General features: G+C 39.2%; 1 protein-coding gene across 8 annotated transcripts in view; it reads left to right on the top strand.

The window, feature by feature from the left end:
• pax2a (paired box 2a) overlaps positions 1-19,379 on the top strand; it is a 33,501-nt gene that overhangs the window by 13,200 nt on the left and 922 nt on the right. For 2 of the 8 annotated variants that reach the window (XM_056471252.1, XM_056471251.1), the window contains 6 exons: positions 2,500-2,675; positions 4,544-4,664; positions 12,574-12,783; positions 14,832-14,933; positions 17,458-17,544; positions 17,861-19,379. The exon at positions 17,861-19,379 is cut by the window's right edge and continues 922 nt beyond it. In XM_056471252.1, the coding sequence (XP_056327227.1) occupies positions 2,500-2,675; positions 4,544-4,664; positions 12,574-12,783; positions 14,832-14,933; positions 17,458-17,544; positions 17,861-17,982 (818 nt within the window). In that variant the 3' untranslated portion in view covers positions 17,983-19,379. Of the gene's footprint in view, positions 1-2,499; positions 2,676-4,543; positions 4,665-12,573; positions 12,784-14,831; positions 14,934-17,457; positions 17,545-17,841 lie in introns of all 8 variants that reach the window. The other 6 variants (XM_056471254.1, XM_056471253.1, XM_056471257.1 and 3 more) reach the window with 3 other exon arrangements.

The raw sequence follows: 19,379 nt of genomic DNA, 5'->3' as shown, positions 1-19,379 counted from the left end.
TCTCTTAAAAAGGCACTCAATTCTGCACTCAGAAATTAAATGTCATTATTTACTCGCCTTCTTGTTTTTAACGTTTTTTTGTTTGTTTGTTGTTTTTTTGGTGAAACACTGCACATCAAAATAATTTTTTAAAATGACCCATTGATTTTTATTGCATAAAAAAACTGAGACAGCTCTTCAAAGTATCCTATTTTGTTTTTCTGCAGAAGTCACAGGGGTTTAGAACATCATAGAATGTGTAAATAATCACAGATTGGTTTAGGTGAACTGTCCCTATTGGAGTAAAAGTAAAACATAAAAACAAGAGATGTGTGATATCAGGTCAAGGGTCATAGGGGTCACAAGACCCTCATTTGCTTTTCAAAAAGCTCTCTCATTCAAGCCAGCCTTATCTGATGAGATGAAAGCAGGAAACTCAGCACTGTTCCCTAAAGATGTCACACCTGCCCAGTCAACCCTTAAAAACACTTTCCTAAAACACTAAGATATTCTCTCGGAGTTCATATCACACATTTAGGATGCTTTACCTTCAGTGATTTTAAAACTCTTAAACATGCAGACATTGACTACCGTACAGTGCATCTATTAAAATGACAAGTTCACCATGATAAGACTGTCTCTTGTTCTTAGTTTTATTTGAACTAGGCTCTCCAGAGGAGGAAACCCAAGGGAGGCCTGTTTTATGGACTCTGGTTATCTGATCTGACAGAGCTTTAGTCCCATAGCACCAGAGTGCTAATGCAGTGGGATGTCAAAACAAACACACTCAAGTGTTCCAATGAAATCAATATAGCTCGAGCGCTGATGTAAACAGGAGCGGAGCCATATACATAGTCCAGACAACATCACAGTGAATCCCGGTGAAAAACTCCAGTCAGAAAAGCTGATATAACCTTGATTTAACCTAACTGTAATATAACAGAGATCAGCCCAACACCCCCCTCCTCTACAACTGAAACTGCAGGTTTGTCCCCCATGTCAACCTGCGCCCCAACGCACGTTGGGCTTTTGAGTATGGGAAACATGCTGTACCAAAGCAAATGACAACGCCTGCTTATTGATTCGCAGTTTGCACTTAGAACACCAGCTGATAGAAAGTAATTAATGACTCTATTTTCTTCTGTACCAAAGAGAACAATTGAGGTTTATACAGCAACAACGTGCTGCCTTATAGAAGCCCCCCAAGGGAGCTGTCTATAAAAAATGCCTGCGCTCAGATATGGAATGACTCGGATAATGCAGGGAGAAAAAACACAACAAAACAACCACACCGGGATTAATAGGAAGAGAAAAATGTTGCCTTGGTGTAGCTAAATTCACACTCTCTCACACATGCAATATCTCCCAGCCTCTTATCACACCTCTCCGTGGATCTATTTCTCCTGAAAGTCAGTTCATCCTGTGGCCTCAGTCCATTGAAAAAAGGTCAAGCTGGCGGGGTAGAATGGCAATAAGCCCCTGAAATGGTACTATCAGTGGAAATGATGATCAATTGAATTCCATAGCAACAGAAAAATGTGGGATTAAGTAGAGTATTATACGCCACAATGAGTTGAGGCATGATGTTCATTTCAAGTTCATTTCGCCTCTCTCCTGCCACCAGATCAGGCAATCAATAGGGGCCTTGCATATCATATATCACTACGCTCTCGCCGAGGAGAGAACATAATCTGCTGCAAATTTAGAATGACAGATTTGTAAGGGAGCAAAAAAAGAAAAGAGAAGCCCCTCCACCACCAGAGAGCGAGAGGCGGGAGGCAGGCGAGGTTGCACGGACGTTTGCTGAGTGTTTGCAAAGGGGTTTCCGGGATGAGCCAAAATGAGGCACTGGGGAAGAAAGGCTACCTGCTTCGGCTGGGTGATGAGGTCACGGTCTGAGGGGAAACTGTTCATTTGTTTATAGAGAGGGAAATGCATAAGCTGGCAGTCAAGCTGTGTAATTGTATTCAAGCCGGGACTGCTCTCCCATTTTTCCAGGGAAAAGCAATCTGAAAGTGAAAGCAGCATTACATTCTAAAGGAAATTGTGCCTTTTAAAATAATAGCTCTCCATTTTCCAAGCAGCCCGCTGACGGGAAGAGAACAAGGCAGCTCATGCTAAAACACATGGTGCTGCCGACAAGTATATGTTTGCTCTGAAGGTAATCCATCAATTACTGCAGGCCTATCAGATGATGACGGTGCTGATGCTGATCTGGGAAGGGGGGAGGTGTGGCGTGGGTCTTCTCTCTCCCACTTTGTACTGTCCACATATCCCCCCCCTCTCTCTCTTCTCCCAGCTTCATGTGCTCTATCTTTCCACAGCTATTAGGATCAGTTTGAGGCTAGCGCTGACTGAATTTGAGCTGATATACTCCAATCTTTCATCCAGTGGTTCTGAGAGGTGCACCACAGTGCTAGATGTGTGGGGGGGAGGCGGGATGGGCTGCCTGTCCTGGGGAGAAACGGGACCATAACGACTGGTACTAGCATGTGCCCTTGTCCCTCTCTCCTCTTATAGATGGTTCAGATGGCTCTGGCCCTAACAGTGATTCTCAGGGTAGTGTGGAGAGTTTACGGAAGCACCTGAGGGCCGATGCCTTCACTCAACAGCAGCTGGAGGCTCTGGATCGGGTGTTTGAGCGGCCGTCATACCCCGACGTCTTCCCCACGTCAGAACACATCAAGCCAGAGCAGGTTAGTAATACTGAGGAAAATACTAACAAACTAAAACATTAATTACAGCACTAATAGTACTAATTTGTGTGAGCGGACAGCAGAGCCTAGAGATTTATTTTCCTTAAGATAAATTAGTGAAATCAAGTCACCATACGATTTAATCCCAGACAAATGTTAAATGATGCATCTTGCCCAAGCATCACTAATATATGCATTAAATAGTCAAAGGTGCATTAAAGCCAGATTAATTTAGTTTTTAATAATTGCACATCAACACGAATCCAGTGATATGAATCTGAAAAATAATTGACAAATGTTTAGTCTGAATGAAGAAGCTCATGGAAATGTATGCTGCGAAAAACAAGCCAACAACAACAACAAAACTGCCTACTATATTCAAGCTCTTATTTAAAGACTTCGGCTTATTACAAGAGATAAGCTTTATTTACTTTCATTATACTATCAAACAACCAGTGACTATTAATTTTTCCCTTGAAACTCCAAGTAGGGGCCCATAAAGCAAAAGCAGTGGCCTAATTGAGTTCATTTTAATTTCTCTCCGATCGCAGAGAATTACACTGGTGATAAATCAGGGGGACAGCCCTCACCCCTAGTAGAGGGCCTAATTTGCAGCTAATTACAAAACTGATTTCTACTGGAAGATCAATACCAAAACGAATTGGAAATGACTTGCAATCACAAAGAGAAGCCAAGAAGGTATTAAAAAAGGCAAGGAAAAGAGACTAATGCAGGGAAAAAAAACAGCCCTGGAACAGTCCAGAAAATCACTTTAATTTAATGTAATATTAATCAGACTACATTCCCATTTATTGCTCCGTTTTTTTTTGTGCCCCCTTTTTAACTCTTGAAAGAGCGGACCTATTAGCCATGTCTGGTGTGTGAGGCCGGGCATTAAAAAGCCATTTTGGAAATGCTAAACTCAATGGGCTCACCCCTCCCACACTTCTGCCAGCCATTTGGTCATCCTTTTCAGATGGCTCTTCAGTTGCCCCACGCCCAACTTGCCCCTATCTGCATGATAAAATAGCTGTTGTGCATCTGAGGCCAGACCAAATAGAGAGGAACATCCGCTACTGGCCAACTGAACATTTGTAGCAGACAATTAGAGTTTATCTGGAATAGAGACAGACAAGTCTGGGGTCACGGCATTTCCCATTGGGACACCGGCCTATTGTGGTGTGCAGATGCACAAACGCACACACACGTATACGAGCGGACATATGTATGCTCGCACTTTAATACGCCATGAACAATGGTAGCCGGAAATCTATTCTCATTTGTTGCATTGGCTACAAAGAAAATCTATTTGCAAAACCTCAAGTTAATCCAGCATCAATGTTTTAGCATAATAGAGAGCCATTTTCGAGCTTACGTTCATATCATCATTTTCTCATCCCAAAGAAAACAATTACAAATAGTCTCAAAACGAGGCCATGTTGGTAATCTAACAAAGCGGACCCGTCTCCTCCCTTGGCTGGTCAGGGGAATGACTGCAGTCAAGCACAAAGAGACAGCTGACACCCCTTCCTTTCAGTCTGTTCCAAATCCTACTCTCTGTCCCGCTCACAACCTTAATGTATGCAGACACAGTTCACATTAACTCCACCACCAAAACACACACGCACATCTCTCTGACTGAGAGGGAAAAAAATTGTAGAACTGAATTTCAGGTGCCCATTTACAAAGCCACCAGAACTGAGCCGCTTCTACATTAAATCCCTGGTTATTTGTGTTAAACATTTTCACCTAAAAGAAAATCATTGGCAGCTCAGAGGCGGAAAGCTTTCTAATTGGACACCTTATAAAAAAAGATGCTTGGATCCCAAGATATATCTCCTTAAAGTGTCCCCTCCCCTCATTGGCAGGCTAATGAGTACTCGCTACCAGCACTGAACCCTGGACTGGACGAAGTCAAGCCCAGTCTGTCAACCAGCGTCAGCTCAGATTTGGGCTCCAGCGTGTCACAGAGCTACCCGGTAGTGACAGGTAAGAGCGCTGGATCGACTGTCCCGGCTGGCCATTAGGACGTTCATATTCTAGACTGTTTTATGTGGTAAAGTGAGCTTTGTAAGTTAAGAGGACAGGTGAGAGTGGAATGTGACATGTTGATCTAAAGTGGATGGATTAGCGCTGCCTGCTCTGTAAGAGAGCCACAATTGAAACAGACAAGCATGCAAGGCCCAAACGTGATCATGGAGAATCGCTGTGGCTGCTATACCACTTTGTGTACTCGAATGTTGTCCTCAGCGTATAGTTCTCAGAAAGAAATATGGCACTTTAGCATAGTTTGGCCTTTAATGCTGCAGTGTTTGGGTTTTTTCCCTCTTCTTCTCATGGTTAATGTCAGCCTGGCTAATTGAAATATTGTTTCATTGTTGCGGCTGTTATTACCTCAGCGAAGGTTAAGTTTACTGATAGCCAACTGTCGGCCTGAGATTAATACGCTGAGCTTTTAATAAATTCACATAATTATGCAGGAGCCATCAAAGCCAATGAGTTCTGTGTGGGCGGAGGACAGGATGATTGAAAATTGCTGTGCCCCCTTCTCAAATGATAGCTGGATAATGTTATGTGAAAAGAAAGGGCTTTTTTCCCCCCTCGGTAATATGTGGGAGGTAGAGTTCCCTCCAGAAAGTTGGGCCTCTGGAGAAGAAAGGTGTGTTTTTGTCCTTTGTATGAAAGCAGTCTCGGTCTAGGGGAGCACCCTCATGGCAGGTGGCCTTTCTTGCACCTGGGACGGGACCCACCGGGGGTCTTAGTCAAGACCACCTCTTGATTCTGGTGGAGAGCAGGAAACTGCCCTGGGAGAGAGATTCTGAATGGTTGTTTAAGTTTTTACTCTTGTTAATGATTTCACAACAGCGTTGGTTTATGCATGCACGATGAGGAGACTTTCTGAAAAACTAAACTAAAACACAGTTGTAATTATGTTGCGAAGCTGTCTAGCCTCAAATGACATTTCTCGAGAGTCTTATATATTAACTGTTCCGTGTCATATTCTAAATGACTTTTGGCAGTAATAACCTCATTTATTGGGGGGGAAAAAGCAGTTCAGAGATGCAATAATGTAATGTTGTGGTGTACTCGCATGTGATAAACTGGAAATAAGAATAAGGACAGAGTTAAAGGAGGTGCTAAATTACCCTACGCATTTACACGGAGAGCCAATTCTGAATAAATTACTCCCTCTCATTGGATAGAGCTGGAGATTATGCTCATTCCCAGCAATGTTTTCCTGAGCCAATTAAAATTCACGCTGCCATTGATCTTGTTGATTTTATGTCGTGCCATTTGCATAATCTATTAAAGATGAATGATTAATGAACTCTTCATTACAAAACAGAAATTGGAATTTTAAGGGCACTACAAGGCATAGGGGACGTGTTTTTTGTGTTACGTGTTTACCCAATTAGTTTTAGGGCTTGCTGCTCTTTACCTATAGTAGTCCTGAAGGAAAAGGCGGTTGAAAATAGCTTATCTGTTTGGACTGAAATGTATGATGCTGGAAAGAAATATCGATGCAGGATGAAAAATATTCAATCATATATAAATATTATTAGTTTACAAATAAGTAAATAATATACATTTTGTTTATTAAATTAAGTACAGATCTTCTATATGAGTCATACATGTTCCACACTTTCGCATATTAACTGTAGTAGAAGGAGAAAAAAACAATGGGATGTTTTATGCAAACTGCAGTAAAAAGTCTGGATCCTGTCCAGATATGACTAGCCTTTTTAAAAAGGCCGTTTGCACATACCTTCACAATGAATGACTAGTGCGGATTCTTAAGCGCCGTTCCTGCCGAGCCGTATAATGGAAGTCTTCCTGGTGCCAGTAGGATGGTACCGTGTAAATGGGCACCCCTCCGACCCGCTGAAAACCTGAGCAGGTGCTGAAGGGATCCCCCTTGTTCCAAATCTCTTCGGAGAGATGGGAGGAAAGGAGGGAGGGGGAAAAAGCACCCGGGCCTGAAAGCAACAGAGCTCCATGTCTAAATAAAAAAGAAAAAAAACAAGCAAGAAAAGTAAGAAAGAAAAGCAGCATACGCAGGCAGAGCACAAGAAAAGACTGCTTTGTGTCGGCTTATGCTGCTGATGAACTCCGACTGAAATATATCCGCCAGAGAGCCATTTTTTAAGTGTGGCCCGCTATTCTCCAGTGAGCAGCAAACAACACGCTGCCGGCTAGACTGAGGTACCTGATGTGTGGCCCGGTGACAAACTGCCTCTGTCTGGAGTCACCAGAAGCCCCAGCAGGCCCTAGAGCCCAAATTAATGTTTATTTCAGCCTCACAATAGCACACTAACCTTTGAGCACACATTTGATAATGAATGACTTTAGAAACTTATATTGGGGATTCAAGCTATTTGGCCGTCCAAACATTAAATTGCTGGAATGGATTAGGGTGATGCAGTTTTTACTGTGAGGATAGGATAAAATGTTTTTGGAGGAAAAAAGTTTGTGAACACCTTTTCTATGATCTCACAAAATATTATTTGGTTAAGTAAGTGTTTTACAATAATGTTTTAAATGAACTAAGACTTAAAAATACTACACAAATAGGGGATTTCAAAAAACACATTACAAGTGTAATATGGTTTTAAATGTTGTCAGATTTTGTCCAGTAATTTTTTAGTAAAAAATAATGACTATCATAGACTTTACCACAATTTAAAGAAAATAAAGATAAGAAATATATAATTCAGTCTAACAGTAGTTTATATTCTAAAAATTCTGCTATATGTAGCACAAGAATCAGTTGAGGAAATACTCAATGAAATTTGAACAATCAACTGTTTTAACCTAAAGAAAGGGATAAGTAATCAATATATTCATGATTCTTAGTCATAACAAATGAAAACATGATATTTTGATCAACTGTCCTTTTCTGAGAAGTAAAAAAGTAAAAGAAACATTATCAGATTTGTTTTGTATAGTAGTTGTAACATTTTACTCAATCCCATACCCATCATTATTCTAGAGAACAATCATAAAAGAACTTTTGTAAACTAAATTTGAAGACAACACTAAAATGGGACGTCATGTTTTTCACCTTAACATTAAATACAAAAGTTGAACGAACGTTGCAAAAAACATTAACAAAGATCAATAAAGCAGATCTATTCATTTTTATTAGTTAATGTTAGTGGATGCATTAACAGGATAGTTAATGTTAGTGGATGCAATAAAGGGATAGTTCAGGCCAAATTTTTCAATCTGTCATCATTTACTGTCATCCTTTAATTCTTTCAAAACTTTCTGAGTTTCTTTCATCCGTTGAACACAAAAGAACACACTTGATATTGAATGACTTTAGGAAATTACGTATATTGGGGATTCAAGCTATTTGGCCTTCCAAACATTACATTGCTGGAATGGATTAGTGTGATGCCGTTTTTACTGTGAGCATGGGATAAAAGGTTTTTGGAGAAAAAAAAAGAGTGTACATACGTTTTCTGTGATCTTACAATGCATTATTTGGTTAAGTGTTTTACAATAATGATTTAAATGAACACTTGAAAATACTAGACAAATAGGGGATTTCAAACAAAACATTACAAGTTTGTAAACAAAAAAATCTGTCATATGTATAACACAAATCAATTGAGGAAATATTCTATGACATTTTAACAATCAAATGTTTTATTTTTAGAAGAGATAAGAAATCAATATGGGTGACGCAGTGGCGCAGTAGGTAATGTTGTCGCCTCACCGCAAGAAGGTCGCTTGTTTGAGCCTCGGCTGGGTCAGTTGGCGTTTCAGTGTGGAGTTTGCATGTTCTCCCTGCGTTCGCGTGGGTTTCCTCCAGGTGCTCCGGTTTCCCCCACAGTCTAAAGACATGCAGTATAAGTTAATTGGGTAAGCTAAATTGTCCGTAGTGTATGAGTGTGAATGAGTGTGGATGAATGTTTCCCAGAGATGGGTTGCGACTGGAAGGACATCTTTTTGACCCTAATATATTATCAAATACAAAAAAAATCAATAAAACAAATCTATTCTTTTTTTATTAATTAATGTTAGTGGATACTTTACAAAAATGTTAAAGGGATATTTCACACAAAATTGAAAATCCTATCATCATTTACTCACCCTTTACTTCTTTCAAAACTTGATGAGTTTCTTTCTGGAAAAAGAGAGCTGGAAATCCAAAACCATTGACTGCTATAGCATTTGTTTTTCAATGGGTTACAGGTCTTCAGCTTTCTTCAAAATATCTTCTTTAGCGTTCAACAAATGAAAGAAACTCAAAGGTTTGTAACCACTTGAGGGAGAGCAAATAGTGACTAAATAATTAGACATTTTAGGTGGACTATCCCTTTAACCATCTTATAGTATAGATTTAGCATTTTGTCAATCTCTAAGGCAGGTGACTTTGCTGGAGCTGTTGGGTTAAAAAGGAAGTCATTCCTTTCCCTCTCTCTTTGCACACATGTGAAAGCATGCATAGGTGAGAGCATGAGACAGACGTGGAGAACTCTATAGCTGTGGTTTGTGTTGAGATGTGATGCGCCTCCACATAGACCGGCGTTTATCTTCCATCTCGGTAATCAGGAGGTTGACAGCCTTCCTTTTTGCAGGTCTTGCTTGTTTCCAGAACAATAAGCAACAGCACCTCTGATTAGTTTCAGAGTTCAGTGATCTTGAACACTGGGCTTCGGTCAGTGTAGCGAACGCCCTTGTCCTGCTTTACAGCGGCAAAGCAGAGGCCGTGAAAACGCCAGGCCTAATTCCTCCGACAGCCTCTCTTTTCCTCCTCTCTTCTCCTTATTGGCCTCTAAGGTCTTTCATTTTTGAAGTTAGAATTATTATCTTCCTCTTTTGAAATATAGCCATCTAAACGCCTCGTGCCTCCCGATTAAAATCTAAAAAAACGTGGCGTGTTTATCCTGCTGCATGAAGATTCGTCCGTTAGTTCCCAGTTCAGCTCCGGAAAGGAAATTCTGCCATTGATTTGTGTGGGAAAGAGGCCAGTTAAGTTGCCTGATTTCCTGGCGTTAGGTCAGAACGGCTTGTCAGTGTTTGCGTCTGACAACAAGGAGGCCTTATCTAATGAGCGACTCTGCGCACATAGCTCGGTTGTAAAACAACAATAGTTGGGAAACAGCTAATGAGGCTATCATGAAGCTGTGAGAGCCCTCCCTACAGACCATGTTAACAGCACAGAGAGATGAAGACAGAGCTCACATTGATTGCTCAAGCTGCGGTGGCAAAACCTGCTTAGATGAAAAATGCCAAATGATATTAATGCTGGCGATGCGGAGGGTCCGTGTCGTCATTCGTGAGGCTTTTCTTTTTATTTTTTTCAAGATGCGACTCTTACCTGGGAACCTTAGGGAAATTATGCAGTGTATTTGAATTTGATTGATTCTGCCAGCCGCGCTGCTGTTGCTGATGCTGTGCTGGAGATATTGTTTGGGAGTGATTTACCTGCTTATATTTGCTCATTTTTAGCTCATTTGACAGATAAATAATTTCAGTCAATTTGTATGAAGTGTAGCTTTATTTAGCTTCTGATATGAATCTAAAGTTGAAGTCTATTCAGTTATGGAGCAAATTATATGTAGCTTTCCATTCTGAAAAAGAAAAAAGCTAACAAACAGTGCATAGATCCAAAGATTTCTCTGTTCTGTTCACAAGAAATAAAAAAAACACTTCAAATCTAAACTATTCTGTGAGTAAGTAGGGTCAAAACGCTTTTGCCAAGCAAGTAAAATGCAAATAAAGTGTAGTTTTGTCTAAGAAGTTAACCTGGCCAGATACTTCTAATTCTCTCTTGATTAAAAATAAAACCAGAAAATCTTTTCAAAATGGCAAAGTACAAAAAATGTGACATTCTGAATGTCAGAAATCAGGTACTTTGTAGGTAGAACAATGTTTAAATTAACAAAAATAGTCCACAGTATAAGAACATTAATCATAATCATGATGTACAAAGTGAGTTTGCCTGAGAGATGTTCTAAGTATCTATGTTGCCAGCTGTAAATCTCTCGAAAAACTGAAATTAATCATTAGTTTGTCATTAAAAAAATAAATAAAAATCTATATTGTTTTAGTGATGGAAAACAACTATACCCCGGGCCTATTTTAGCTATATTTGGTGTCAGTGATGATGCAGAAGTATCTAAAAATCAACGTACATTGATTAGATTTATAACCCTTTTGGCACATAGATTGATTTTACTGAATTGGAAAACTAAAGATCCTCCACATTGTTGCACATTGATAAAAAATGCCATGTCTTGCCTCAACTTGAGAAGCTAAGACTTTACCTTAAAAATAAAACTAGGGCTGGGCGATTTGGTCTAAAATCAAATTCTCGATTAGTTGAACATTTTAACTTGATTACGCTTAATGGACGGTTATTTTATTTATTTTTTGCTGTCATAGTTCACTGACAGGTTTTCTACAGTAAATTTGCTCACATATTAAAAGTTAGAGATTTTTAAATGAAGGTGCATTACCTGATTTAAAAAAAGTGAAGGAAACACTTTCTACTATCTATGATTATTTATTGAACATCAATGTTGAACTACTGAAATTAAAACACACATTGCCTAAAACCAACAGTCAATCTTTCTTATAAAAGAGATGAAAATAAATAACTCTATTCTAAAGTAGAAAATAAGCAGTATCTCTCCTAAATAAAATAACTCTCGTATATCCTGTAAATAATATTTTAAACAGCACATTAACAAATATTTTAATGTAAACAATCATTGTAATGTAATGGAAAATATGCTGCCTCAAGGCATCTCTGGCGCAGCTTCCAATCATCGTCAATGTAGAGTTAACGTATGACATATAACAAAATTTTTTGAGAGGTATGCGGTTAAGCGTCTACGCGAAGACTGCGCCAGACCATACCTGTGCGTTCGACACAGAAGTATAAATCAGCCTTAACAAAGCGGGGTCACGTGACCCCACACACGGTAGGGATAGTAATTGAAAAAATTGACCTGGAAAAATTCGATTATAGGTTCTGAATGTCGATTTCGATTACTTTTCGATTAATCGCCCAGCCCTAATTTCTATGTAATATGGAATCCATTTATTGAGTACTTTAACAAGAGAGCAGTGATTGAACCCTAGTAGAAATACCTCTCATTTTTCAAGTTTTAACTTTTTCCTTTCCCCCTCACTTTTCTCTGTATTTTTAAAGTTCATTTATACATATAATATTAACATGATGTTACAACTTTTTGTTTAAAAGAAAAAAAAGTAGACATATGTAAAAGTTATAATTGTACTGATGTAAGAATATAATAAAAAGAATGTTTAAAAATAATTTAGCAAAATGCAGTTTTAGGGAAAAAAATAGCTTATATTTTATTTTATGGTGGCTTTGTTGTGTAATAAAAATTGTAAAGACAGTAGTATTAATTAATCTCCACTTACTATATAGTTAAAATACAGAATATGTTTGCTTAAGTTGTACATTATTATGCATAATTCACCATTACTACTACAGTAACTAATCTTTAGTGTATTATTTGTGCATCAGTCTTCGCACAATAAAACCCGCGCACAGGAGCAATTCCTGGCCTGCCATGACCGAATCCCCTCGTGCGTGTAGAAATGTTGTTTTGTGAGCGCGAGCCTCTGGAGGCACTGTTAAAACTCCTGAACACACTCGAGGAACTGAGTCAGAACAGCACAGCGCCGCTCGTAACTTCACATAAATCCTTCTTTTCCTCCCAAACGCAATGTAGCATCACAACAACACCAAACACTGTCAGCCAAACTTCATTTTCCCTTTTCTTTTACTGCTTCCATTCAGTACTTCCATCTGTCATGATTTTTTTTTTTTTTTTTTGCTGAGTGCGAGTGATTGTGCATTGTTTGACTGTGTGTGTGTGGCTTTTTTTTGTTGTTTTTCTCCACCTGGCAGAGTCACATTCATCCTCCATGTGCGTTAAGCAGGAGCCGCATGAGGCTTCCCTGGCTCCTTTCACCCCTTCCTCACTGGCAGTGTCGGGCCTTGCGGAACTGTTGCCCCTCCAGCCCAGCGTGTCAGTAGACGCCTCCACCCCCTGCTACGGTGCCTATGCCCATCATGCGCCCAGCTACTGCCAGTATGCAAGCCAGCCTATTATAGCAGGTACAGACCTACTAAATAAATAAATAAATGAAAAAATAAAGAAATAAATAAAAAGAAAGTATAGAAAACATACCTTTTGCTGGTAACGGGGAAACAGCTAAAGGCATAATGCTCTATTTTTGAGGGTGCACCAATGGCGGTTTGGGGTTCATCTGGTGCCCTACAGAAAACAAAAATCCATTTAATGTACCATTCAAACATTTTAGGTCAGTGTGATTATTATTATTTTTTTATGAAACATTTTCAAAAATGTTTCTTCAGGATCAGATCAGATCGCTAGAATGATTTTTGAATGATCATATAGTACAGAACACTGAAATAATGATATGCTTTGACATTACGAAAACAAATAAACAGTTTAAATATGTTGGAATTTAAAAAATATTGAATAATATTTTGCAACTTTACTATTTTACACTATTTAAAAATAAAAATCCCCCATATCTTTGAAAAAGTTAAAGTTTTTAGAAAAAAAAAGTACTCAAAAATGGAAGAAGACACTTTCCATGGCACTTTTGGAGAAGGCTGCTGTCCTGTATTGTCCTGAGATATACTCTTAATACTGTTGTATTCGTGTGTGTGAATGAGAATGTGTGTGTGAAACACTTTGTAAGTGCAAATGTTGTTTTTTAATTCATCTTTAGTTCCTTTTAATTACACCAAAAGCACAAAATCACACTAAAGCATAGGTCTGCATGTAGCATACCATCCTAGTGTGCCACTCTTCTTGTTAGTAGCTGAACTGGGGAGTGCTGATCCCCCCGACCCTTGCTGGTCCTCTTTCAAACAATGATGCAGGACCTCACGAGGGCCCTTTCGGGACTGACTAAGGCCTACGTGCTGTAAAGTCTGAGCCAGCACATCCAGCAGCACTGCTAGCCGTCACCTCCAATTACAGAGCTGAATATGGAGGCAGTGTGAGCTCTGCACTCTCGTGATGCTCTGGGCTTTTCAGCAGCAGTGATGCCACCAGCAGGCCGAGGGCATTCTGTGCTTCTTTGTCGAGCACTTTAAAACACTCCAGTCAAAACAGGCCAGCAGCGCCACTCTGTGTAACAGAGGAAGTTAAAAGGCCAAGAGGCCTAGAATAGGAGGGGAGGAGAAGCAGCTAGGTGTTTTTAGCTTCTGCAGGGTCATCAGTTCTTCAGGTTGTGAGGTGATTTTTACCTTCTGTGTGTGTTTGGCATGTGGGTTTTCTAGTTCAAGCTTATTTATTGGCATTGATGGTTCCATTAAGAAACTAACATCTAAAGAAACTTTCCATTTCACAATTTTTTTATAGTGATAAAGCTTTTTTAGATTGTCCTTCACATCATGATTAATGGCTGTATTCTTTGGGGAAACAAAAATGGTTCTTCTACGTCAACCTATGGATTTTGAACCTAATTTTAACTGCACACAACCAAAAAAGATACAGCTGAGCTGATTTTATTTGACTGACAGACAATAATCAGTGTCCTCAGATATTTTGGAGATTGCATAATTTTTATTTATTTTTTATAGGCATGGAGTTTTTGCAGTAACTTTTTTTCTATTTTATTCTTCAATAATACATTTTAATATGTATATTTGTAACATATCAAGTAGTAACTATGTATAAATGCTAGATTTAATGAGTTTTTAAAATTATTTTAGCATTCTGCCTAAATTTCAACTTCAGTTTTACTACAATTTAACGTTATAATGAGAATCAAAATCAGAAAGAGCTTCATTGCGAGGTATGTTCACACATACGAGGAATTTATTTTCAAGACAGAGCTTCTACAGTGTAACAGAATTACAGAAACAGGACAAAAAAACAGATAATAATTATATTTTAAAAATAGAAGTAGGTAGTAATTGCAAATCTACAAATTGACAAGTGTATGTGCATGTATATTACTATATACAACATTATTAATATATTAATATATACATATTTTAGATGGGAGTTTTATTATAATTTAGATTCTTACAAAGCTCATTCAACCCCAAAAATGTATGTTTTTCTTCATTTTCTAATTTTGCTGTGGAGCTGCCATTACAAATTTGCTCAATTTACTTCACAGGTCGAGAGATGGCGAGCACGACCCTACCAGGATACCCACCTCACGTTCCCCCCACTGGGCAGGGCAGCTACCCCACCTCTACACTTGCTGGAATGGTGCCTGGTAAGTGTAATTACTACTTTTACGAGGACGTTAATTTTAAGAGAGCTCGTAACTTTTTCAGCGAACAGTCCTCTGCAATTGATCATCTTCAAGAAACCTGAGGTCATGCAGAGCCGACCTGAATTTGCACTTACACTGATAAACAACAGTGTTTTAAAGTGAATTAAAAAGTGTTAGAGTCTATTTCCAAGAATGAGAAGTGACACCAATGCTGCAAACATATTGCCCGTGACATTTCTGGTGATGCTAATGTTGATTAAACGGGCTAATATTAATGAGGAGCATAATATTAATGAGGATAAGATTAATGAGGAGCCGTAATTGCAGGATGGCTGGCGTATAACCGAAGACAACGGCGGGCAGTGTGAAACTCGATCCAGATTCGTCAATAAGCCAAGCTTATCGGCTGCTGAGGAGAAAATTAGCGCCTCTCAATAAGTGATCAGGGACATAAGTGCGGGATATAGGACAGTTCCTCTCAGTTCCACTCGGGTTCCGGCGCTCATTACGGCCCTCCCTCGTTCTCCCCGACCGCCATCGATAAACACAGGCTTCTCCAGCCGCGGCTCCAGCGCTTCAGAGCGTATCTCTTTTCCCCTCTACTTAACCTGCAGTTCAGGTTCACAGCAAACAGTTAAGGGTCACAAAACAGCGGGCGGGAAGGCCTGTAAATATTTAAATCACTATCTCTCAGAGGGACCCGACTTGAGTTTCACTGCCAGGACAGGATGCAGTCTGGCAGTAAGAGCGATGCCCTCTCCCCAAACAGCACAAACACACACACACATATTCACATGCAAACGGACAGTCGCAGAAGTGTAAATGCAATTGTACCAGGAGCCAGGGGATAACATCAGCAGACCCGAGCACAAACACGCGGTGTGCGAAAATTGGAAAACAAATATTTTACATCAGACACAGAGAAGGATTCTTCTCTCGGTCACCGTTGAGCGCCTCAGATAGATTCAAGTCTGTCTTGGGCTTCCACGGGCCACAAACATGAATAGTTTGCAGGGGCAAATTTAATTCAGTGACAGGATTCATTTGTTGGGCAAACATATCTTTACAGGTACATCAAATATGTTTTCATCAAAGATTCATTTTCATTGGTCACACAGGCTGAGAAATCCTCTTAAATCCTAGAGCCGTGGGTTTTGTGTGCACTTCCATTCATCTGGCCCTCGAACGACTAAGATTTAGTGACAGACCCCAAACACTGTTAAAGCAAAAGCCATTCCTCACCAGCTTCATATAAAACCCGGCCTTTATTGTCTCATAAAAGAAAGAAACGTGGGGGACCAACAGCATTGCTCACTGACATGGACAGGGCCGCTTCCTGAAAGTCGAATTTGGCCATATAAAAAAAAAGGTGGTGAGTGTGTGCGCGCGAGACTGAATCCATTGGGGACTTTTTTTTCGTTTCTTTTTTGAAGCCAGGGCTTTGGTGTGGCCAAAGAATAGAGAATCTTAAGAGCGCAGCAGCAGAATCAAAGAAAAGAAACTTCAAAACCCAGCTCGGGATTAATGTAACAAATTCAGCCAAAATGGCCGAGCACCAGGGCGTAGGAAAGAGGACAGGGCGAGCCATCTGCTAGCTTGGGCCGTGAAACAATGCCAGTTCCTTTCGTTCTGATGTGCCGGACTAATATGATGCGATAGTTCAAGTACAGAATCACTTTAATTCAAGACAAATTAATTCATTTTGGCTAAATCTGGACATATCTAAATCTAAAAGCAGGACATATTTATTCTTTCTACTTCAGAATTGTGTGCCATTTCTTTTCAATTATGAGGAATCTATCAGTAAAAAATGTTTCACAGTAAATACTACACCGTTTTCCCCCAGTGGGACATAAAAGGAGGCAATTATGTGAACATTACATTTTATTTTTGAAAAAGAATAGTTCACCCAAAAATGAACATTTGTTCAGTATTTACTTGATTTTAAATCAGTATGAGCTTCGCAGATCAAATGAAAATATTTTGAATAATGTTGGAAAGTGAATACTATGGAAGGCAATGGCTACCATTTTCAACATTTTTCAAAATATCTTCTTTTGAGTTCAGCAGAAAGTTTGGAATAAGTGGAGGGTGAGTAAATGTTAAAATCTTTTATTTTAATTTTTGGTGAACTATTATGAATTTAATGTAAAAAAAACAACAACAACAATGTAATGCTGTAAAGCTGTGCAATGTTTTAAACATTTTTTTTTTAAGTTTTAACATTTCTAGGGTGTTTAGAGGTTGTTAAGAACAGTTTTATAGCTCAAATAATACACAGGCTTTACAAAAAAAAATATTGAAGTCATTTTATGAAATGATACAAGGCTTTCACAGTAAAATGGGCCCAGTTTACTTTAGAGATAACTAAAGATCCTCACCATAGCCTTGATTTTTGCTCTTATTTCTAAAGTTCTCAACAGTTTGCCAGAAATGTTGACAGCTGCACAAGCTGAAATTACAGGAATTCTAGCGAATGACAAGTTTGCTTTATTGCTAACCTGTCACTTGTGTTTGATTTTAGGAAGCGACTTTTCAGGAAATCCCTACTCTCACCCGCAGTACACAACTTACAATGAAGCTTGGCGGTTCAGCAACCCCGCGTTATTAAGTGAGTATTAACCCTTTTTGCTTATCCCTTATGGGATTAGTCGCTTTAAAGTGGGATTAATATAATCACATTTTACAATGACATTATTTGCATACAGCTTTACCAAACTAGCTACAGTTTTTATTTCTCTTTTTGATTAGCGAGGTCATAACACACTGCATCTCCAAATTAAGACGCGCATAAGCCCCTTTTTTTCGCCGATTCTGAACATAATAGAATAGTTTGATTTAGGAGTGGGCGTAAGTGTTGCTCTTGCTGTGGTTTTTTCAAACGCTCCGCTCTTCTGTTAACTTCCAGGTTCCCCTTATTATTATAGTGCCGCATCCCGGGGCTCCGGGCCTCCCACTGCTGCCACTGCCTATGACCGCCACTAGTTACCATCGCAGCCCAGTCAAACTGCAGGACCACGGCCGCGGCCTCCATATCGTACCCGTCTGAATGGTCAGAGGGATTGAAGATGGATACGCCATCTTCACTTTCATGGAGCCGAGATCCGATTTGGAGGGTCAAGCAACAGCGGACATCCACTACATTCCCCCTTTGGCACCATCACTGAACTATTTCCTGAAAGACTTTGAAAGATTCTACGAAAATATATATATTATACGAGATATAAAACAAGACGAACCGTGTGAAGAACTACGAAGTAAACAATTGATGTGCTGTTGTTTTTTTTTTCTCTCCATTTTTCCCCCATTCTCTCTCAATCAATCAAATACATTCCTTTACATACTGTATTTAGCATCGCTAACACACACAACACACACGCAAGGTTGCCTGAGGCCTTTACATCATTTCACTAGTGTCTTACCTCTCACGGACGTGTCAGAAAACTGCAGTATTGCTCCATTTTCTGTCAAACAGACAAGTGTAACTGTTTTAGAAGCCATCTCTCTGACTCGTGGTATGAAGCTACCAACATTTTCTGTGATACACAATCAAAAACGGGGGAAGAACAAAAAAAAGAAGATTAAAACAGGTCAGTTGATGTATGTGACCTGAAAAGAAAACCGTATATTAAATTATTGTTTTGGTTTCGCTGATGGTTTGTGTGCGTGTGTGCATTTGTGTGTCATACATTTTCGGGATACTCATTATCGGTGCCGCTATTTTCTTGTTTGCACTATTTTGCATTACTGGATTTATAAGTACAACTGAATTACGACTTTTGTCAGATGTTATATTTAAGCAAAAGGAATCGAGAAAGCAACGCAACGTCGAACAAAAAATACACTTGCTGTATGTTAGGAACTAGCCTTTATCTGTCATTCAGTAAAGCGTTTTTGTAACTGAGACCGAACGACTGGCTCAGTACCAAAGTAATCATTAGCAGTCAGTTTTACAAGTTCAACAAATGCCTTACAGCTTTTTTTATTATTATTTAATTTTTTTTATGGTTTGGCTTTGGTCCTGAGAGGTAGACATGCATGTAACCCTTCTGTGTGGTGGAACAAAACGCGAGGATAGAAATGGAAACGGTTCATACATACGCTCCTGGAAATGTAAAGTGAATGTACTTTATACCACGTTTGCCAAAGACTTAGTTTGATATTTAATATTTTATTTGCTGTATCTGTCAATAAAACAGTATTATGTTTTAATAGTAGTCAATACTGATTGTATGTGGTAATGTTGAAGAAAAAGGAAAACGATCCATATCCCCCCTCCTGCCCAACACACAGCGATGTACACATTAAAAAAAGGTGAATTCTGTTACTCAAAGGTATGTCATTTGCAACAAACTGCTGCTTTGTAGAATGATTTTGTGTATAATGTGAAAACAATTCTTCGATGTATATAAGATCACCTACATTTCACCATTGCAGTATCGTACT

Source organism: Danio aesculapii, chromosome 13 (assembly GCF_903798145.1).
Source record: "Danio aesculapii chromosome 13, fDanAes4.1, whole genome shotgun sequence".
NCBI lineage: Eukaryota > Metazoa > Chordata > Actinopteri > Cypriniformes > Danionidae > Danio > Danio aesculapii.
This window is presented reverse-complemented; position numbering and strand designations above follow the sequence as displayed.